Here is a 23,095-nt window from a genome sequence, read left to right as displayed (position 1 = left end):
TGATAGTTTTTTTTGCGCCAAAACAAAATTAATAAACAATATTAAATATTAACTAAATTTAAATATAAATAAAATAAATTTAAAATTTAAAATTTAAAATTTAAAATTTGATATTTTCTTCAACAAGAACCGGGCTAGCGGATGGACAACGATAGATCGACATTCGACTCCGACCCATGCCACGCTTCCCGCCCATCTCCCACTCCCCCCCATTCCCACTCCTCGCTCTCCCATTGACGTGTCCCCTTTCCCCACCGCATCTCCCTCCCCTTCCAAAATCATTGCGTACACCTGGTCTATACACATACTTCATGCACTATGCCTATTATTTAGTTATCAGTATTTTAAAATCATAATATAATCCGATAAATATTAATTCATAATAATAAAAGGCTAATATTATATGTTTTTGGAGACGGGTTATATGAATTATAATACACATCTTTTGAATTTTATTAAATTTTACTCTAATTTTGTGACCTTCAATTTACAATTTTAGTAGTTTGATATATAAAAATAAAGATTAAAATATACATAACTTACTTGAATAAGAAACTATTTTGAGTTGGCTATTTTAATTTTTTAAAATTTTAATTTTACTACTTAATCTTTTAATTCTTTTGATTAGAGTCAGTAAAAGATACTTAAATTTTAAAATTAAAGCTAATTATTTATTTTAACAAATTTATAGTTGCGAAAATTATATAGAGCATGCTAATTAAATCTATAAAAAAATAAACGACACATTCAAAATTTAATATTAAAATAATATTGACGGATTCAAATTAAATAAATTGAAAGATTAAATAGTATCATAAAATTTTTGAAAGATGGGGTAGTCACCTCAAAATGATCAATTATTAATCCGAAAAAATAAACTAATAAAAGCTCATACACCAAGAACAGGGAATATTTTGTCCGTCCCTCCCTCGCCGGTCGCTTTTAAAACCGGTGTGCCCCCAAATCGGGCATCTCCTCCACCGCTCTCGGTCTCTTCCTCCAATGTGTCCGGCCATACCCGCTTCGAGCCCGGTCCACCCGAACCGGATCCGCATACTCTCTCCGGGCCCACCCGGCCCCCCGTCCGCCGGCCCCGTGGTCTACTGGATGTTCCGCGACCAGCGGCTCCGCGACAACTGGGCGCTGCTCCACGCGGCCCACCTCGCCGCCGCCGCCTCCGCGCCGCTCGCCGTCGCCTTCGCCCTCTTCCCCGGCCCCCCCTTCCTCCTCGGCGCCCGCGCCCGCCACCTCCTCTTCATGCTCCGCTCCCTCCGCCGCCTCCTCCTCCTCTCCCCCTTCCCCTTCTTCCTCCTCCTCCATTCCCCACCTTCCCACTCCCTCCCCGCCCTCCTCCGCCGCCTCTCCGCCTCCGCCCTCGTCGCCGACTTCTCCCCCCTCCGCCCCTTCCGCTCCGCTCTCGACCACATCGTCCGATCCGTCGGCGCCGACGTCGCCGTCCACCAGGTCTGTCCAATCTAAATTATTAGAAAACCTTGTTCCTCTAGTCGTCGCCTAAGCTGCTGAATAAGGATTTAAGTACTAATCGGCACGGACCGTATCTACAGTATCATATTGTACGAATAAGATACCGGCACGATGCAGCTCCGTGCTGATGACACAGTTTAAAACCCTTTTTACTTTAAATTAGTAAGTAATTTTTTTAATAAAGTTTAAAAGATCTGATCAAAATACATAATAAGTTACTAGGAAATTTTGTTTGCTAAAGAAAATAAAATTTTTATATTATTTTGTGCCAGCACACATATATATTTTTTATTACCGGCATATATCGGTACAGTCCGGCACACATCATGTTGTATCGTGCCAGCAAGTTTACAGCACGATTCCGTACCACAACACTTGAACCCTTGTTGCTGAATACATAATATTAAATCCCAGTTCTACTAGCACTTTTGAAAAAATTCACATTATTAAATTATATGTTACCAAAGCCAAGTTATGAGTTCAAGCTCCTAATTTTATGCAAATTTTTCTCATTTAATTTAGCTTTGATAGCTTATTAAAGGTTTTAGAAAAATTGGTTGTTCCACACTCATTATTAGACACAAGGCTTTGGGGTAATCGGTTGTTCATGTGGTATCGGAGCAGAAATACCTAGTTAGAATCCCTTTAGACTTTAGTCTCATTTAAATTTTTCCGGTCCTCGCCGCGAGTTATACAAAGATTCGAGAAAGTGTTGAATATCAAATATTAAAAGTACTATCCAAAGCTGGTTGCTTAAGCTTTTGGAATAATCGGTTGTTTCGCTAGGTCGATGCACACAACGTGGTGCCTGTCTGGGCCGCCTCTGACCACCTCGAGTACTCTGCCAGGACCCTCCGCTCCAAGATCCACCGGTTGTTGCCGGAGTACCTTGTGGAGTTCCCTGAGCTCCCAGCCCCTGCCATACCCTGGACCGGCGAGAAGCCTCTGGAAATCGACTGGGATGAGCTCTTCACTGATATCAATCGGTAAATTTTTAGGATTGAGGATGAGGAATACCTACATGTCAAAATTTCATTTTATTCAGTTTTATGTCGGTATTTTAGAATAGTTGGAATTATATCCTGTAAACAAGTCGAACATCACAGCTGTCTGTGCTGCCAGGGGTTAATGTCGTTTTGATGGAAAGCCCGTCTGGCGCTTGTACGTCACCTGCACGAACGAGTCGGCTAAATAGTTTTGAGGCACAATTTCGCTTCTTACTAGCGATAGGAAAATGAGAGTACAACACACGATATGTTCTGCAAGTTGGCACAAACAAAAGGCAACTTTATTGATAGCAAAAAATGAAAATACAACGGAATGCCACTCGATTCAACAAGGCGGTCATGGCCGACAAGGACAAAACGAACACTAAAGACACCCCACTTACAACAATGCAGGCTCACTTAATATGGCTCACTTAAATTGTCTCGCATAACCTTCTCGTACTACTATATATTAACATCCCCTTTTGGCACTGCGGGGTACAAAAGTGCTCAAGGAGGGATACATTTTTCTTGCGCCGCTTGTTCATGAAAACATAGGCCATCAACCTATATCAAACATGTTTTCGTCTCAATCCGGTACAAAATTGGCCGTCATTAGCAAAATTCCTATGTTCCATGAGATGTGGAGCACTAGTGAATCCACGGGTGTCAAGCAGATGCTAATTTATATGTAAATACTCACCCAAAATAAGGAAAACCCTAGGTCATAGTTGTGTTCGACACGGACGACTTACAGACTCATAGTTATTGACGAAATCGGGGCCGCAGATAACAAAAGGGCCTTGACAGTGCGGAGTTGTTTTGATTCCAAAATATATCCTGTAAAGTTTTAAAATGGTGCATATTTGTACTTTGAGTTGATTACATCATACTGCTACTTTTCCACTGTTGTGAGCATTTTGTCCTTGAAATATTATGTTATCTTTGAGATTCTTCTTTTGGGATTTGAATTCTGGAATTCACATAGAATTGCATGGGAAATGGAATAGAACTTTGGATATGAAATATGATATTAAAAGTTTTTTACAGTATAAATAGTATAATGTGTCATTTTCACTGAAAAAGGTCGATTTTAACTGGTCAATTGATGAAAAAGTGGTAAATTTGCAAATTCTGAAGTTTAGAAAAAGCCAATTTTAACAAAGTCAATTGGCTGAAGTTGGTGAATTTGAAAACTTTTGGAAGTTTAATAAAATTTGCAAATTTGGAAGTCCGAAGAGAAAATTTTGAGATATCCCATTAGTTTGCTGGAAATGTAGGTAATGATCATTGTTGTTGTTATTATTTTTGGTGCTACAGGGAAGTAGGGGATGCGCCTGAGATCACGTGGTGTGAGCCAGGAGAGGATGCGGCGATGGAGACGCTATTGGGGACCAACGATGGGTTTCTTACGAAGAGGATAAGGAATTATGATACCGATCGGAATGATCCGACAAAGCCAAGGGGGTTATCAGGGCTCTCACCCTACCTTCACTTTGGGCAGATCTCGGCCCAACGATGTGCTCTCGAGGCACGGGCTCGCAGGAGTTCTAATCCAAAGGTGAGATTGCCTAAATTCTGTCTTCTTCTCTAGTTGTAGGTATTGGAGCCAATTTTGGTGTTTATTAATAGGTACAAATTCCGAGATACTATATGAACTATAACCAATTTTGATAATGGGTATCTGAAATCTAGGACTTCTGCTTTAGTTTCTTAACTTTTATACATATATATATATATATATATATATATGAATTCAATACCTTTCATTCACTACCCATATTTATAAGTTTCTGGACACAACCTAATGGCCTATTCTAATACTAAATGGAATTTTCTATAACTTTCTGACAGTAACCTGTAGTAAAGTCCAAAAAGAGTTTGACAAAGTGTTAAGGAAATTAATGATAATGAAAGGTTGAGTGCTAATATCAAAGGTTAGGTATGAAAATCAACACTTTTTAAAATGCACTTTGTTTCAAGCAGTGTATGTACATTTCCACCTTGTAAATTGAATAATGTTAAGTAGTAAAGTGTAATCTGGATGTATTTTTGAGAGATCATGCTACTACATTGATAAAGTTCTTTTGAATTTCTTAGTAACTTCAGACTGAATGATTTGTTTTATAGTAATAAACTAATGCAAAAGATGAGATTTGATATGTCTGCAGACGTTAAAGAAAAATTGATTTTCTTGTATAGGCAGTTGATGCATTCTTGGAGGAGTTGATAGTGAGAAGGGAGTTAGCAGACAACTTTTGCTATTACCAGCCTAAGTACGACTCATTGGATGGTGCATGGGAGTGGGCTCGCAAGACTTTAATGGAGCACGCTGTGGATAAAAGAGAGCACATCTATACGTGAGTAAGTTGATTTGCTGTTCTTGAAGATTTTGCTGGCTCTTGTAGTCATGGCGCATGACCTCTTGGTGCTTCCTGTTATTCGGTGCATGGCTGAATATGTTCTCTTTTGTTGGTTTGCAGGAGAGAGCAGTTGGAGAAAGCACAAACTGCTGATCCTGTATGTTATCAACTGATTTGTTTTCCCTTCTTAATTCAGAATTCGATGTTGTTATGGGTTTTGGTGCTTACCATTGAGTCTTGACCACACTTTTAATGTTTTCAGCTTTGGAATGCATCACAGTTGGAGATGGTTTATCATGGAAAAATGCATGGATTCATGCGGTAAGAGAACTTTCTTTTACCTGATATTTCCTTCTTTATGGAAGGCCCCATATTTAATCATACTCTTATCATCATAAGATTGTCTGCATGTAAATATTTGTAGTGAGAAGAGTCCAATAATCATTCTTCTTTTTTTTCTTTTCTTTTTTTTTTTTTCGTATGATTATGTACTCGTCTTTCATATGACACTATGTTTGGAGCAGTGCCTATTTACATCAAGTGTGTTCAGAATTTCTTTTCTTTTCTTTTTTCCTTTTCTTTCTCTTTCCTTTTTTCTTTGTTTGTTGGTTGCTAACTTCGTTGTTCTTTGCAGGATGTATTGGGCCAAGAAAATTTTAGAATGGACAAATAAACCTGAAGAAGCACTTTCTATCGCAATATACTTGAATGACAAGGTATTAACCATAACTTTGACTCCATTTCTGGAGTTCTTCAAAATATTATCAACTCAAAATCAATCAGATACAAAATGAATGGCTGATGTCGTGATTAATGCTGAATTTGATTGTAGAATGTTGGTTGATTATATTTTCTGTAATAGTAAAGCAAGCTTAAGATGTATCAACAATGTTGGGACTTAGGATCGTCTTGCATGTGCTATCAACAAAAAATACACGAACAAACAAAAATGCAAAAGATAATCGAAAAGAAATACACAAAAAAGGGACAGCGATTTACGTGGTTCGGCAAGTTGCCTACATCCACAGGGAGAGCGAGAGAGATATATACTTTATATGAAGAAAACCAAAATACAAGCCCACACCTTTATATTTCTCTCAATCTAATACAAGAGCCTTATGGTTACTACCACCCTTTTCTTGTTACAAGAAAAAATTTCCGCCTTAATCTCAAATGAATTTTTTTTTCTTAAAGTAGAGAGAAACTCAACAAGCTACTAATTAAGTTTCCAGGCTTCTCCTAACACCTCACTTAATTCACTCGTTGTTTGTTGCTTGTTCTCAGATGAAGTTGGAACCCTTTTATAGGCATGCATGCAGTTGCACAATTGAAGTTGGCAACTTCAATTGTCAACTTTCCTTAATTAGCCTATGTATAGGCTTTTTGACAATCATGACAGTATATGTTTCATGCATGCATGCATGAAACACAAGCATACTTCATCGTCCAATGAAAGCCATTCTATTCACACTTTAAATACTTTGGTAGACCCAGTGCGCCGTGAACCAACTTCTATATTCATGTCTCTTTTGCATATTAGTTCAAAAAACCTTATGGGCCAAACAAATATCTTTATGCCCTATACAAAAGAAGACATATAACCAACAATCTCCACCTTGGCTTCTTTTGTTCTTCATTCAGTCTCTCTCATCTGAATGCTCTCTCTCCCTAGAGCTTTCGGTCATCAGCAATCTTGCAAATTTTCCAAGTTTAGACAGTGCTTAAACTTTTCAGTTGTTACTGGTTTTGTCATGATGCCAGCTATATTGTCCTTTGTAGACACTTTTACAAGTCGAATTGCTCCATCATTTTCATTTGTGAACTCTCTTAATTTGTGATACCTTATGTCTATATGCTTAGTCCTTGCATGGTACACCTGATTTTTAGTAAGACAAATAGCACTTTGACTATCACAAAATAGTTTTACCTTGTATGATTCCGAATCCACCTGCTAAGCCTTTGAGCCAGACTGCTTCCTTGGCTGCTTCAATTGTTGCCATATATTCCGCCTCTGTAGTTGACAAGGCTACAGTGCGCTGCAACGTGGACTTCCAACTAACAGGTCCGCCACTCGGCAGAAAAGTATAACCTGTAATGGATCTCCTCCTGCCTAAATCTCCAGCATAGTCGGAATCCACACATCCTCTTCAGCAATTCCAGATTCTCTAGTGTAGAGAATTTCTACATTAGCTATGCCTTTTAAATACCGCAAGATCCAGTTCACTGCCTCCCAGTGTTGCTTTCCTGGATTCGACATATATCAACTAACAACACTAACTGCATGTGAAATGTCAAGTCTAGTGCAAATCATAGCATACATTAAACAACCAACTGCACTAGCATATGGTATCTTTGCCATATAATTTACCTCTTGCTTAGTTTTCGGGCACATCTCCTCTGATAGCTTGAAGTGCTGGGCTAACGGAGTCATGACCGCCTTTGTATCTGTCATATTGAATTGCTTTACAATTTTCTTTATATGTCTTTTAGGATAGCCAGAGCTTCCCTTGCTTGCGGTCTTTTCTGATCTCCATACCTAGAATTTTCTTGGCACTTTCTAGGTCTTTCATGTCAAATTCTTGGCTCAACAGATCCTTTAGCTTTTGCACTTCTGTTGGATCTTTTGTTGCAATCAACATATCATCTACATAAAGCATTAGTAGAATAAAAGAACTATTATTAAGTTTACGATAATACACACAACTATCAAACAAACTTTACTATATCCATGTTTGATCATAAACCCATCAAATCTTTTATACCACTGTCTTGGTGCCTGTTTCAGTCCATACAGAAAGCAGAGCTTTTTAACTTGCACATGAGCTTCTCTTTTCCAGACTAAAGGAAGCCCTGTGGTTGTTCCATATATATTTCTTCTTCGAGATCCCCATGAAAAAATACAGTTCTAACATCGAGCTGCTGTAGCTCTAAGTCAAACATGGCCACCATAGCTAGAAGTATCTTGATAGACATGTGCTTCACCATAGGTGAGAAGATTTCATTGAAATCAACTATTTGTTTCTGCGCATAGCTCTTGGCCACCAAACGGGCCTTAAACTTAACTGGTTCACCATCTGCACTTTGCTTTCTTTTGTAGATCCGCTTACATCTGATGGCTCTTTTTTTCTTAGGCAATGGAACCAGATCCCATGTCTGATTCTTGCGCAAAGATTCCATCTCTTCAATCATAGCAGCCATCCAATTGCCACTCTCCTTATCCTGCATCGCCTTCTCAAAAGAAGAAGAATCATCTGAAGTAATTAATAAAGCATAAGTTGCAAAATCATCTAGACTGTACCTTAATGATGGACGAACTTGTCTTCTTTCCCTTCCTTTGGCGATTGAGTAGGGCTCCTCTAAAGTGCTCTCATTTGGATCGACTGATGTCTCATGATCTTCTTCATGGTGTGGTTGCTCCACCTGATCATGTACACTCTCTTGTTGCTCTACCTAAATGTCTGTAGTCTTCGCACGCTTTTCATGTTGAGCCTGCTCTTGGATCTTTTGCAGCATTAATTTTTTGTCAAAGACTACATCCCTACTAATCATGTCTTTCTTGGCAACAGGGTCCCACAGCTTGTATCCTTTCACCCCTTTCTCAAACCCAAGTAATATGCAGGGTTTTGACTTCGAATCTAACTTCATGCGCTGATTTTTCTGAACATGAACATAAGCAGGACAACCAAAGACACGTAATGAGAAATAACTTGCAAGTTTAACTGACCATAATTCCTCTGGTGTTTTGAGTTCGATTGCTGTGGAAGGAGATCTATTAATAATATAGCATGCCATATCCACTGCTTCGGCCCAGAACTCTTTTGGCAAATCTGCACATATCCTCATAGATCGGGCTTTTTCTAACAGTGTTCTATTCATTCTTTATGCTACTCATTCTACTGTGGATTTTCAGGAACTATTAGATGGCGTATAATGCCTTATTCCTTGCAGAAATTAATGAACTCCTTGGAAGTGAATTTTCCACCATTGTATGCTCTTAGATACTTGACTTGCTTGTCTGTCTATTTCTCCATCTCTTTCTTCCAATGTCTGAGCTTTATAAAGGCTTCAGACTTTTCCTTCATGAAGAAAACCCAAACTTTACGAGAGAAATCATCAATAAATGTTACAAAATACTGCGCACCTCCTTTTGAAGTCACTGGAGTAGGCCCCCACACATCTGAATGGATGTATTCAAGTATGTCTTTACTTCTATGATCGGAGGACTTGAAACTCACCCTTTTCTGTTTTCCAAATACACAGTATTTACAGAAATTGAGTTTGCAGGTTTTCATACCTTTGAATACTCCTCTTTTGTGCAGCTCCAACAGCCCTTTCTCACTCATGTAGGCTAGTCTCATGTGCCAGAGTTCTGCATCATCGGCATCATGATCATCTGAGGATGTCACTGCAACACCTCCAATCACCGACTCGCCGATCAACCTGTATAGGTTTCCTTTTTTCTCTCCTTTCATGACAATCATGGCACCTCTTTTACCTTAATGACTCCATCTACAATAGTAGTACTGACCAATAGAGTCAAGAGCTCTAAGTGATATTAGATTTAACCTGAGACCTGGAACATGTCTCACATCTGTCAAAGTTCTTACCATGTTATCATACATCTTTATTTTTACCGTTCCCACACCAACAACTTTGCAAGTAGTGTGATTACCCATCATAACATTTCCACTTTCACAAGGTTTGTAGAAATCAAATAAAGATTTATTTGGTGTCATATGATAAGAACAATCCGAATCTAATATCCAGTCGGCGAGAGATTCAATACCTGAAGAAACCGTCAGAACATCATGATTTTGATCGGGGTCATTGGCTACGCTTACTGTACGTGTAGAGGAATTCTTCTTTTGCAGCCATGCCTTTCTCCTCTCACAGTCTTGCTTTATGTGACCATCTTTTTTGCAAAAATAACACTTCACCTTTTTTGACCTTGACTTAGAACGAGATCTTCCTTTATCCAAATCACGCTCCTTATGCTGTCCTCTTCCTGCATCTTTAACAACTAAACCAAAATACAAGCCCAAACCTTTATGTTTCTCTCAATCTAATACAAGAGCCTTATGGTTACTACCACCTTTTTTTTGTTACAAGAAAAAATTCCTGCCTTAATCTTAAATGAATTTTTTTTTTTTTTAAATAGAGAGAAACTCAACAAGCTACTAATTAAGTTTCCAGGCTTCTCCTAACACCTCACTTAATTTACTCGTTGCTTGTTCTCAGATGGAGTTGGAACCCTTTTATAGGCATGCATGCAGTTGCACAATTGAAGTTGGCAACTTCAATTGTCAACTTTCCTTAATTAGCCTATGTATAGGATTTTTGACAATCGTGGCAGCATGTGCTTCATGCATGCATGCATGAAACACAAGCATACTTCACCGTCCAATGAAAGCCATTCCTATTCACACTTTAACTACTTTGGTAGATCCAGTGCGCCATAAACGAACTTCTATATTCATGTCTCTTCTGCATATTAGTCCAAAAAACTTTATGGGCCAAAAAAATATCTTTATGCCCTATACAAAAGAAGACATATAACCAACAAATAAGGGTACTTTTTTTTTGTGTTGTGGGTGGGTGGGTAGTTCTTTTTTTTTTTGGGAGGAACATTCTATGATGTTGCTGGTTTCACAAACATGTACAATGTCATTTTTGTCATTTCCATATGAAATTCCTCCTGAGGGGTGTTCCATGTTGAAGTAAATCAATAAAGCAACTTTAGTAAAAATGTTTGCCCTGTTGAATAAACTGTTTTTCCTCATGCTTATGTTAGATATTAGATTAAATATGTTAGATATTCGATTAAATGGCAAGTGCCTTGGCCCTTGGTTCACAGAATGAGGTTCCATGGTAATCCACGAGCTACTTCATGGCCTAAGAAGAATTACCTGATATATGAGCTTGATGTTATCAACTGCTCCGTGTATTGTGGCTGACATTTCTGTCTTTTGCTAATGTATTTTCTACCTAGTGGGGGTCAGGGAAGTGAGAATTTAGACTCAGGTCACTATTAATACTTGAACCTGAAACTCTATGCTTGTGAGGCCAAACTTTCTTTTATCATTGCACACAATGGCCCCTTGAAAGGATGTAGTTCTTGCATTAAAAGGGCGAACATTATTCTTCTTTCTTAAAGCATGGAAATATGTGAAGAGAGCTATAATTTGGTGATTAACAATAAAGATATTACTTATTTTTTCTTATTTAATTGCTCAAGAATCTTAACATTGTACCTCTTGCAGTATGAGATTGATGGTCGAGATCCAAATGGTTATGTTGGTTGCATGTGGTCGATCTGTGGTGTTCACGATCAGGTTGGAATATTTCGTTCTAGCAAACTTTCTAGTTTCTTCTACTACAAATGGCCATCTTGCATTTCTATCATGCGCTTGTCAAGATTGTTGTACAAATATTGGGTAAATTGCATCACTACTCTCTGAACTACTAGCCAAGTTTCATTTTGGTCGTAGAACTTTCAAGTTGGATATTTAACTCCAGTTTAGTTGTAGCCTTTCTTTTACTTGGAAATTAGACAGTTGGATAGAAAGTATGATATGGTGAAGAGCTGATGAATTCATGGTTCATCTATGGATATTTTCCTCTATGCTCGGGACTAAACTAAGGTACTTCCAAAAGTCCAACTTAAAAGTTAGAGAACTAAAAAGGCAGTTCTAAAAATTCAGAGAACAGTAGTGCAATTTACCTGATAAACATCTATTGTATTTACCATATGTTTTGATCAAGAGGGTGGACAATAATTGAATTATGAGCTTTTGTATATTATTACTGCAGGGTTGGAAAGAGAGACCAGTTTTCGGAAAGATACGCTACATGAACTATGCCGGCTGCAAAAGAAAATTTGATGTTGATGCCTACATATCTTATGTGAATAGATTAGTTGGGGAAACCAAGAAAAGGAAACCTGAAAACCCTTTGAGTTTGTTAAAGAAGAAGCACTCTAAGTCTGAAAGGTAACGATACTAAGTGTCAAACAAGCAGATGAAGGATGGAAGTTAGAAGTGTGGATTAGACTTCATTAAAGTGTTAGTTTTTGGAAGCATTTGTTTGGGAACAATCTAAACATCTTTTTAGAGCCCTCTTCTGTTGAACACTTACTAGGTAAATTCAACAATGTTGTCTTATTGATAATGATACTCAGATATTTTAAAGAAGCGTTGAATGTATGCACCTTTATGGTACATTAATATTTGTTAGGATTTGATTGTACTTGTTGTGTCCTATATTATGGGCTTACATCTAACGAAGGTTCATATTTATTAAGAATCATTGTCGCTCTCTTCCTCTATCTTGACAAACGAAATTGGAACCCTCTGTTCTCCTTTGTCTTGTCTTTTTATTAAGAGTTATTTTGGTTGGTAAAAACTTGATGTGTCTTTTATCTACACTTGGTTTCAGTCGTATTATTCGAGTATTTTTGAAAGCCAAGGTGCGTGTTGGAACTAGCCATCATCGAAGATATCCTTCATACCTTCAATTGTTGCTCTAGTAGATTTTGCTCTTTTGCTCTTCTGCAAAATCACCATCTCCCTACGTCCTTTATGTTTGTAACCCATTCATTACTTACTTGACTATTGTTTGCTATAAGCCTAGGCGACGATTTCGGTGCCGTTCAGGTCACTCCCTCAAGAGTTGCAGTTAAGAGCATGTTTCATCGAAGGTAAAATCGATGTTAAAGTAGATTTTCGATTGAACTAGAGTTCAAGTAGAAATCACTATTTTTCTGCTGTTTGTTTCTATAACTGTGAAAGTGAAATTTTCTTAGCTATCCTATTTGTTTGACAGAAAGTCAATAGCGTAAAAACTACAAGTTTTTTGCTTTTTTTATTTGTTTCACCGAAAATTGTTGAATCTTCACACCTATGATAAACTTATCTTGGACGTAACTATTTATTCATATAATATTATTCTCTTATATAACTTACTGAATAAAGAACTATAATTTTTTTTTTTGAGGAAACAGGGATATACCCTATTTGTACAGGGAAGAGGTTACAAAATCGCCGATTAGCGGCTAGCAACAGCCTAGAACGACAAAATGTCAAAACAGTAACTGAAAAACACGTACAGAAAGTAGCTACACCCGGACATTACAATACAAAAAAAAAGTCGATGTCGACCACAAAATTTCATTCCCCTCTTCCTGTTAGCGCTGAGGTCCATAGTTTAACCAAGCTATGTACTCAATTTGCCGTCTCGTCCGTTCGAGTAGGTCGGTCTTCGAATATGCGCTTGTTTCATTCTTTCCATATTTCCCAACATGCTGCAGTAAAACAGAGATCAAACCATTTCTTTTGCCTCCCTCGGATAGAGCACCTTGCCTGGTCCCATCAAGCAAGCAGATCTCCTGGGCTTGTAATCATGAACACTTGAGCTGTTGGAGTCGTTTGTAGGAGTTGAGCCCAAACTATCTTCGCATAGTTGCATGTGAAAAGGATGTGTTCAAGGTTTTCACCGTTTGTAGAGCATAGTGCGCAAATCGACGGACCTTGCCAGCCCTTGTTAGCTAACGTATCATCTGTCAAGATTCTGTTTCTCGCCGCAAGCCAAATGAAGACTTTAACTCTGAGGGGGATCCTGATCTTCCAAAGAAAAGAGATTCTGCAAGCATCAATGCCCTCAAATGTAAGAAAAGAGTAGGCGCGGCGAACCTGGAATGTACCATCGTCGTTCCCACGCCAAATGGTTCAATCCTGGTTATGAGTTAAAGAGGTATTCTGGATCAGTAATTTGAGTCGCGGGATCTCATCCAGTTGGTCGCCTTGCACTTGTGATTGTTGGAACCCCATATTGTCCTTTTGAGCGAAGCGCCAAATCCAGGTAAAGACTGAGAGGTGTTTATGTCTCGCGATGTTATAGAGATTAGGGAATTGATTTCTGCGAGTGAATTCGCCCGCCTATTTAGCATTCCAAAAGGACGTACCTTTCCCGTTGCCTATCGAAAAGGAAATGGACGTATGAAATGGTGCTGTAATGCTGAGGATTCCTCTCCACATTGGACAGCACGTAGTCGGAGTGTTATCACTAGTTGCTGGCTGTTTGTACCTGTAGTGTTTTTGCGTCAGGAGTCTGACCCAAGATAGGTGCGGAGAATTGTAAAAATTCCGTAAGGCCTTCATCAGGAGTGCCGAGTTCATCGCCTGTAACTTTCGGATGCCTAGTCCGCCCCATTTTTTTGGGCGGCAAACTTGATCCCAATTAACAAGGCAATGGAAGGCATTGTGAAGTTTTCTCCCCCTCCAAAAGAAATCGCGACGGATCTTGTCGATGGATTTCACTACCCAGACCGGCAATCGAAAAACCGAGCAAAAGTAAGACGGGATACTCGAGAGCACCGAATTAAGTAGCACTAACCGGCCTCCTCGTGATAGATTAAGCCCCTTCCAACCTGCCAGACGGTTGTCAATCTTCTTTATTAGCGGCATATAATCAGATCTGCGAAGTCTCTTAGGGGAGAGAGGTAGGCCCAAGTAGCTAAGTGGGAAGCCTTTCACCGCACAACCGAAAAAGCTAGCTAAGGAGGTAGCTTGGACTTCCGGCAAGTTAATGGGCGTAAGTGAGCTCTTATCATAGTTAATCCGATGACCAGAGCAAGCCGCAAAGTCATCGAGAATAAGCTTTGTATCTCCCGCAGACCTTGGGGAGCCATCTAAAAAGATGAGTAAGTCATCCGCAAATTGGAGAGCTTGAACTCTGACATTTTCGATTCCTTGGTCTTGGAGCAAACCGAATGATGCCGGATAAATAGAAAAATAATATAATTGTATCCCTACATTATTAAAACAATAATTTAAAACAACTAAATTAATTTTTTGTGCATATAAGTTACAATAATGCAACAATAACATTCTAAAAGAAAAGAGATACTAATTCTCAATTAATCAATTTTCATCATATTTTGGATCGAGATCCCTTGAGGTTTGGTTTGATTTGGACCGAACCTTATAGTTTAGTCCGAGTTTTCTGAATTTCATTTGGGTCAATTTCTTATGTTTGTAAACCCATTGTAGTTCGATTTGAGTCGAACCAGTGCATGGTTCGGTTTGGTTTAGACTTTTTGTATCTCAATTCGGTTTGAGTTGAACCGGCTTATAGATTGGTTTGGTTCTTCGTTTTATGTTCGATTTACTTTCATAGGTTTGGTTCACAAATTTGGGTTTAATTTATCTTTGATTCATTATTAGCATGACCTGCCATCCACTTGAATTAAGTTCAATTTGTGTTTGTGTACAAGCCGGTTTGACTTATGCTCGCTCCAACTTATTTATTTTCTTTCTTTTTTTTATTAAGTTCAAATTGAGTTTATGCTTATGTTGGGTTCAATTCAAACTCAAGCATTTTATATAGTTAATTTGGTTCAATTTGGGTTAGATTCCATGCCAAGTTCATGACACCTATTGGCTAGGTAATATGATTTTTCGATATTTTATAAAGAAGTCGTCATTATATCAACTCTTTAGGGCATGTTTGTTTGGGTGGAAGTGGGGTGGAAGTGGAGAGAAGAGAAGTCGTTTTCGTCCTAAACGATTACTTCCGTTGTTTGGTTCCCTGTAAAAGAGTTACGGTCGACACTCGAGTTAACCTCAAATGGGGTAATTGACTTCGCCCCATCGTGGGCCGAAGTCAATTACGGTGAAGAGAAATGAAGAAAAAATAATAAAATAATATAATAGATAAAGATAGTTATATTTAAATATATTTAATTATGTTGCTAATTATTTTTTTATTCAGTTAATATATTTAAAATATGATAAAAATTGATTAGTTAAGTTTTAATATTTTCTTTATTTAGTTTGTACATTTAAAATATAATAAAATTTGATTAATTAAGTATTAATATTTTTTAAATTTATAATTTTATTATTGTATTACTATAAAAAAATAATCTAGTTGTTTTAAATTAAATTTTAATTATATAAAAAAATAATTATATTATTTTTATTTATTAAAATATTTATTATTTATATATAAATTATAATTTTACATCATACACTTTCTACCAAACAAACAACGGAACTAATAAAATTTCACTTTCATAACTATGAAACAAACAGCAAGAAAGAAGTAGTTTTTACCGAATTCCACTTCAACCCAAAGTCCAGTTTCGGTGAAACAAACATTTAGTGTACGTCAAGTTACGGTAATGGCATGCACGAGCCGGGATGCGCTTGTCACGTAGACGACGATTTTATTTTAATCAAACCGAAATCAAAGAATATCATAAAGACATCGATTTAGATCAAAGCATGCTTATCACGAAGACCGTAATTTGGGTTTATGAAGATGGTGATTTTGTTTTTATCGAATCTGGTTAAGTCTATAACGATTTAGTATTTATTTTTTTATTTTTTAAAAAATAGATAACATGCTATCCGTTTCGTCTATTTTATTAAAAAATAAATTTAGCTGAAAATATAAATCAATTAGGATTTGAATTTGAAATATAGGAAACTTGTGCTAAGACGAGTATTTAGTTTTGCCCCTCTCGTTCTAGCTCTAGGGTTTGAGAATTCGAACCCGCCTTCCGCGACTCGCCCCCCACCCGTGTCCTCCTCTTCTCACACGTTCTCCCCCACCTCGCCATTCTCTACTCGCCCGCTCCTCCTCCTCCTCCCGGCGGCTCCACACCAAAACCCTCTCTCGCCGCCGACCACCTCACTTCCGGCGCCGCCTCTCCGTCCACCGTTCCTTGATCGCCCATCGTTGCTCCAACCGGCCTCCTCGACCTTCGCCTCGCGCGGCTTCAGCCTCTTCCACGATTATCCAGGTTTGCTGCGAATCTGGCCTCGACGAGTTTTGATTTTTCAACGATTGGCGGGGATCCCCGCAGGGACGGGGAACTCCACGGCGCCGGGGATGGGGAAGGCCCCGACCCGTTGCCATCTCTAATGTAGCCGGGCCGGTTAGCTGGAGCAGTTTCAGCCCTAATGTATGTAAACATTAGGAGTGATGTGAGAAAATAGTCAGAGCAGAACAAAGAAGAAGAATGTTTCTGATGTGATTGACTGAGATATTATGATTAGCTGTTGATCATATATTGCCAGATTATATTAGTCTCAAATTTAACGTGAAAGTTATAAGGCTACTTGTCAGGTAGAGTTACGACTTATGATGCTGTAGGAACATGTGATTCAAGAGCAATCTCTCTGAATAGTTTTTTATGTGTAACACTAGTTTAAACTATGAAAAAAGCTGGTAACTCTAGATTTTGGGATTTTGTTTTTGTTTTTGTTTTTGTTTTATTATTATTTTTTTTTTATCTCTAAGGCATGATTATGACAACGAGCGAAATTAAGTTCAATAGCATGATGTCAAAAACTGGTAGGAGGGAGATACTACTGTTCTAAAATGCGGTGCATAGACCCATATATGCACCTCATGTGCGGATGTGGGCGCTTCACCTCACCACAGAGACCACATGTGCATATGGCTTGGGCACCACGTAATGAGCACTTGAAGCGACCACACCACATAGACCACATGCGCATATGGCTTGGGTACCACGTAATGAGCACTTGAAGCGACCACACCACATAGACCACATCTCCATATGGCTTGGGCACCACGTAATGAGCATGTGAGCAATCTACCTAGTATCTAACAGTCTAACTATATAGTATATACTTGTCTCATACACGTGCAATGCACTTCACATAAAAGATAAGAAGCAAAACAATGTATAGTCTCACTCTAAATTTTGGTGTTAGGAAAACCAATGTGTAATGGAGTCAGATCTTTACTGTTTCTTGATCATTCAGGTAATGAAGTCACTTTAAATTGACAAAATATAGATTTAAGCTGTTAATTGCAAAAATTTTAAAAATTATCAACCAAATGTGAAAATTTTGAAGTTTAAATGCCGATGTACAAACAGGTCAAGTATAGATGATTCAAATATATTTATTACTAATTATTGACGCAACACGTATTATATTTTTATATTAGAAACTAAAAGCATATCGTTATTTAGAGGATTATTATATATTACCTCAAGAGCTCAATACAACGTAACAAAATCTAAAATTATCTTTTTCAAAATAAAATAAAAATTATATAAAATTGTCGAAACAAAATACTTAAATTTGAAAAATAAAAACGAAAGAGAAAACGACATGGAACAAATATTTTAATACAATTGGATACGACAGAAAATAAAAATATAGAAAGAGAGAACTCCATTTTCTTGAAATTTAATTGGTATTCTCGAAAGAGAAATTGTTGTATGCACCGGACATATTTTATCACCATCTTAGTATTGCTTCAATTTGATTTTAATTTTTTATCTTATTGAAATTTCTTTTTCTTGCTTCCTTGCTTTAATTTTAGTGAAGTTTGCCAAAATCGAAAATTTGAACCTAGTGTATTTCAAGAAATACCTATAAACGAAAACGAAGTTGAAATTTCAGATTTGCCAACCCCTTGGTTTGCCTCAATTAGGGTGTATTTTAGTGAAGTGCAAAGGTTATTTTGGAATGTAAAATGACAGATACTTTTTCTGTCATCTGCTGGATCAAAATCAATGATCAAAATTTTTTCTATCAGAATTACATTTGAGAAAAAATTTTAAAATCTATGGTACACAATAATTCATTATAAAAGCAATGGATGAGATTCTCTATAGTGGACTGATATTAGAATTAAATGAAGTGGTAAATTTGGAAGAAAATTACCAACAAAATTCCCTCCTTTATCAGTATAGATTACTAGATTTTTGCATTCCAAGTTGTTTTTATTGGAATTTTATAAATGAAAGTTAGTAAATATAACTAGTAAAGGAACTTCATATCATATGTATACCTAGTATCGTATAAAACTTTTTACTAGCTATATGGTCGACAGCTCGTAAGCACTACACCTTTTTTTTTTAACTATACGTAACTAGATTTTTTTTTCATAATTCTTCTGCTAAATTTTTTCTTCATATTTCTGCCTTCCTAGTTTTTCTTGATTGCATATTTTTGTACTTATATATATATATATATATATATACACACACGCACATACATACATATAAGTATACATGTATACATGTATGTGTGTACTTTTAGAAGTACAGAGGCCTCTGTGCTATTAAGTCATTTTCGATGCTGGGATTTTCGAATCGACGATTAGATCCGTTAGACTTGATCTAGAGTATTTGAAGTATTTAGAAAATAAATTTCACGATTTTTCGATATCATTTACCTAATGATCGAAGGGGCCCAAAATCAACAATTTTACTGGTCGTGGTGAGTCGTTTGCTAGTTTAACGGTATAGAAATATCCAAATTACGTAAAATTTTGATAGAAAATTCTTTATACTACATAAACCAAGATCAATATTTTTGATCTAAAATTTTAGCATCATATCATCACTTTTTGTGATATTTTTATTTTCACCTGTTGATTTTAAGCTCTTTGGATTACTAGGTAAATAATATCGAAAAATTACGAAATTTATTTTCTAGATACTTTTGATACTCTAGATCAATTTTAATAGATCTGATCGTCGATTCGGAAATCTCAGCATCGAAACAACTTGATGGCATGGAGGCTTCCGTGCTTCTAATATATATATATATATATATATATATATATATATATATATATATATATATATGAGCTGGAATACTATTAATAGTATTTGGACTCTTTTGCTAACGATTTTTTAGTCGTTAGATCTATATTTTAATCAATTTCACGCTTTAGATCATACTATTCAACCAACCACCGACTCAACCCTAGGGGGACCGCTACTAAACTCTAGGGGACCACTATCATTCTAACCCTACAATTTTTCATCCAACGGTTAAAAACTCGATAGCAAAATAACCCAAATACCAAGTCATTGTTGCTATTAGGTTTTCGCCCTTGGAGATGATAATGGTCCCTTAAAGTTGAGTGGTTGGTTGCTTGAATAGTATGATCGGAAATAGTCAAAGGGGTAGATCTAATGGCGGAAAACTTGGTAGTACCAAGCTCTTGGTGCTTGATAGCATAGTAGTCGGACTCTCTCTCTCTCTCTCTCTCTCTCTCTCTCTCTATATATATATATATATATATATATATATATATATATATAGTGGGCTGGTATACTTCTGGAAGCACGGAGCCCTCCGTGCTTTCAAGTTGTTTTCGATGTTTGGACTTTCGAATCGACGATCGGCTCCGTTAGAGTTGATCTAGAGTATTTGAAGTACCTAGAAAATAAATTTTGAGATTTTTCGATATCATTTGCCTAGTGATCGAAAGGGCTCAAAATCAATAATTTTAATGGCCGTAGTGAGCCGTTTGCAAGTTTAACGGTGTAGAAATATCCAAATCACATGAAATTTTGATAGAAAATTCTTTATACCATATAAAACAAGATCTGTAGTATCCTTATACTTATATATATATATATGTATAAATTGTATGGATGCCACGTTGCCTTTGCATGCATGGCATGCTTATCCATTTCCTTAATTAAGAGATGCACCCGCACCTCCTTAATTAATTTTCCTTCATCTCTTTTCTCTGGAGCCGTACGCAAGGACGAGGAGAACCCGGTTGAAGCTTGGAGCAACGTCGACGTCGCGTCGCGGAGCCGTTCGAGCGCGCGCGTGTTACCGTAGCATCGCGAGGAGGCCGGGCGAGGGAGTGTTTTCGTCGTTCTCGACGCCGTGCCGGAATTGGAGTCGCTGGTTGAGGTGGGTAATCTCTCATTCCTCCATGGATTTCTTCTCTACTTCAAGCTTCATTCAATTCGAGCTTAAGTGCTGATTCGCAGGATCTTGTCGTCGACTGTTAGTATTTCAGCTCGTACGCGACGTAGGAGCATCGGATTTCGACGAGATTTGGTTCGTTGGAACCGGGACTTCGAGACGAATCCATAGGATCCTTACTCGCCCGATTTGGAGAAGGTTTGCTCTGTCGAAATCCCTTTTTACTGAGTTGCTGTTTGCCGAGCAGACTCTGAAGTGCTGATTGCTGATTCCAGCATCGACCCGCCGTGTTTTACCTAGTTCTCTGTGTAGGAGTGTCGAAACGCGACGAAATTTGACGTGCTAGATTCGCGACTTCGAGACGAAGATTCTGAGCCCAAGATCGCGATTTTTGGAGCAGGTTTGCCCTGTCGAACCCTAGTTTTATTAGGCTGCTGTTTGCCGAGCAGATTTCAGAGATGCTATTTCGCAGGTTCCAGCGTCGACGTTTCGTATTCTGGCCCGTTCTCTGCGTAGGAGCGTCGGAATTCAGCGAAATCTGGGCCATTGGATTCGTGACTTCGAGACGAAGCTTCAGGACCTTTGTTTGCTGAATTTGGATAAGGTTAGCTTGGTCGGATTTAACGCTTTCTTCGCTGCCAGGAGTTGCTTGAGAGGTGGGTTACATCGGTTTTTACTCCTAAGTTCATATTCGTCGGCATGTATAATTTTCGACCTTTGGATACTCTATTCTAGCTCGAATTCATGGATTATAATGTAGATTGCAAATCTGAATTTGGAGCATGTGGTAATAAATTAAGTAGGTTATACATGTTGGACTTGGAAATTGAATTAGGAGAAAACCTGCGATTTGGACCTGTCACTTGTTTAAACTACCTAATTTAGCCCTAGGGGCCATTGTATGTTTATACAGTTGCAGTATCCTCTTAGTGAGTGTGTCAGGTAGTTCAGATTTCAGTTACGCTCGTGCTGGGATGCCGAGCCGATTTTTACAGTAGTGTTTACAGTGTTCCGGACTAGTGGGTGCCGTAGTGGTTGACGGCGGACCCGGAGTTGATTGTTTCTGTATCAGATTGTGCCGAGAGCATGTGACTAGTGGTTGGTAGTACTGTTAGACCTGTTTTCTTGACTTTAGCCTGTGAGAGTCTGATTGAGCTCGATAGAGATACGCTTGCATACTCGGTTGGGTCGCGCCGCCGAGTGCCGCTCCGGAGTCTGGCTTTGTGCTTTTGCGTTGATGTCACTGACTAGTTTTTCTATCCACGGACTGTTTTGCGTGGAGGTAGCGTGGCTTAGACAGGCGGGACGGGTGCGTTCACAGTCCCTGGGATGGGTGTATCACAGTCCCTGAATAGATTGGATCAGCATTAATATTTTTCCTGTATACGAAGCGTATCGGTAACTGAAAATATACAATACTACAACCAGTAGTATAGAGTTGTAAAGAAACCAAACAGGTAGAATAAAACAAGTCTCACATACCTACAACAAAACGCTATACAAAGGTACTCGCTCTAGCGAGTTATAACAACTGTATGTACATGAACTCAACAAAATAAACCGGAACTACCTGCAATGGTGGATCCTCTATCTCAGCAACTCATCGGGTAGGGCTCTAACTCACGACGCCCTTGCCTCGATCTGCCTCTGAAGACGCAGCAGTCGGAACAGCAGGCTCTGCAAAACACAGGGTAACAATTGGGCGTGAGAACTACTGTAAAAACAAGTAGTCCTCAGTGGGTGCCGCCCTCAACAATCATCGGTCCACCCACTAAGTCTACAGAAAGGAGCTGGGACAGTAGGAAAGCTGGAAACACCTACAGCTAAATATCACTACACTATCATGCTCTACTCTAATTATCTGTAGTAAAAATATTAATGCTGATCCAATCTATTCAGGGACTGTGATACACCCATCCCAGGGACTGTGAACGCACCCGTCCCGCCTGTCTAAGCCACGCTACCTCCACGCAAAACAGTCCGTGGATAGCAAAACTAGTCAGTGACATCAACGCAAAAGCACAAAGCCAGACTCCGGAGCGGCACTCGGCGGCGCGACCCAACCGAGTATGCAAGCGTATCTCTATCGAGCTCAATCAGACTCTCACAGGCTAAAGTCAAGAAAACAGGTCTAACAGTACTACCAACCACTAGTCACATGCTCTCGGCACAATCTGATACAGAAACAATCAACTCCGGGTCCGCCGTCAACCACTACGGCACCCACTAGTCCGGAACACTGTAAACACTACTGTAAAAATCGGCTCGGCATCTCAACACGAGCGTAACTGAAATCTGAACTACCTGACACACTCACTAAGAGGATACTGCAACTGTATAAACATACAATGGCCCCTAGGGCTAAATTAGGTAGTTTAAACAAGTGACAGGTCCAAATCGCAGGTTTTCTCCTAATTCAATTTCCAAGTCCAACATGTATAACCTACTTAATTTATTACCACATGCTCCAAATTCAGATTTGCAATCTACAATATAATCCATGAATTCGAGCTAGAATAGAGTATCCAAAGGTCGAAAATTA

General features: G+C 38.4%; 1 protein-coding gene and 1 long non-coding RNA gene across 8 annotated transcripts; both read left to right on the top strand.

Moving 5' to 3' along the window:
• On the top strand, positions 960–12,136 carry LOC109714356 (deoxyribodipyrimidine photo-lyase). 5 transcript variants are annotated; one of them, XR_002217322.1, is made up of 11 exons: positions 960–1,464; positions 2,272–2,471; positions 3,792–4,032; positions 4,674–4,831; positions 4,955–4,991; positions 5,097–5,155; positions 5,469–5,550; positions 7,966–9,029; positions 9,154–9,282; positions 11,095–11,166; positions 11,645–11,707. XR_002217322.1 is itself a non-coding variant. In XM_020238951.1 (9 exons), exons 1-9 carry the CDS (start codon positions 1,003–1,005, stop codon positions 11,825–11,827), a joined length of 1,494 nt encoding a protein of 497 aa, XP_020094540.1. In that variant the 5' UTR covers positions 961–1,002; the 3' UTR covers positions 11,828–12,136. The 5 variants fall into 5 exon arrangements, 2 of the variants coding, with proteins under 2 accessions (XP_020094541.1, XP_020094540.1); XR_002217324.1 differs by lacking the exon at positions 7,966–9,029 and having other exon boundaries at positions 9,163–9,282; XR_002217323.1 differs by lacking the exon at positions 7,966–9,029.
• On the top strand, positions 16,346–21,334 carry LOC109714187. 3 transcript variants are annotated; one of them, XR_002217255.1, is made up of 5 exons: positions 16,347–16,637; positions 20,383–20,538; positions 20,640–20,751; positions 20,829–20,953; positions 21,026–21,333. It is a non-coding gene; the product is annotated as an uncharacterized LOC109714187 (long non-coding RNA). The 3 variants fall into 3 exon arrangements; XR_002217254.1 differs by having other exon boundaries at positions 20,619–20,751; XR_002217253.1 differs by having other exon boundaries at positions 16,346–16,637; positions 20,383–20,751; positions 21,026–21,334.

This window comes from Ananas comosus, linkage group 8 (genome assembly GCF_001540865.1).
Source record: "Ananas comosus cultivar F153 linkage group 8, ASM154086v1, whole genome shotgun sequence".
NCBI classification, from domain to species: domain Eukaryota; kingdom Viridiplantae; phylum Streptophyta; class Magnoliopsida; order Poales; family Bromeliaceae; genus Ananas; species Ananas comosus.
The sequence above is the reverse complement of the archived record's forward strand: the minus strand, read 5'-3'. Positions and strand labels throughout refer to the sequence as shown.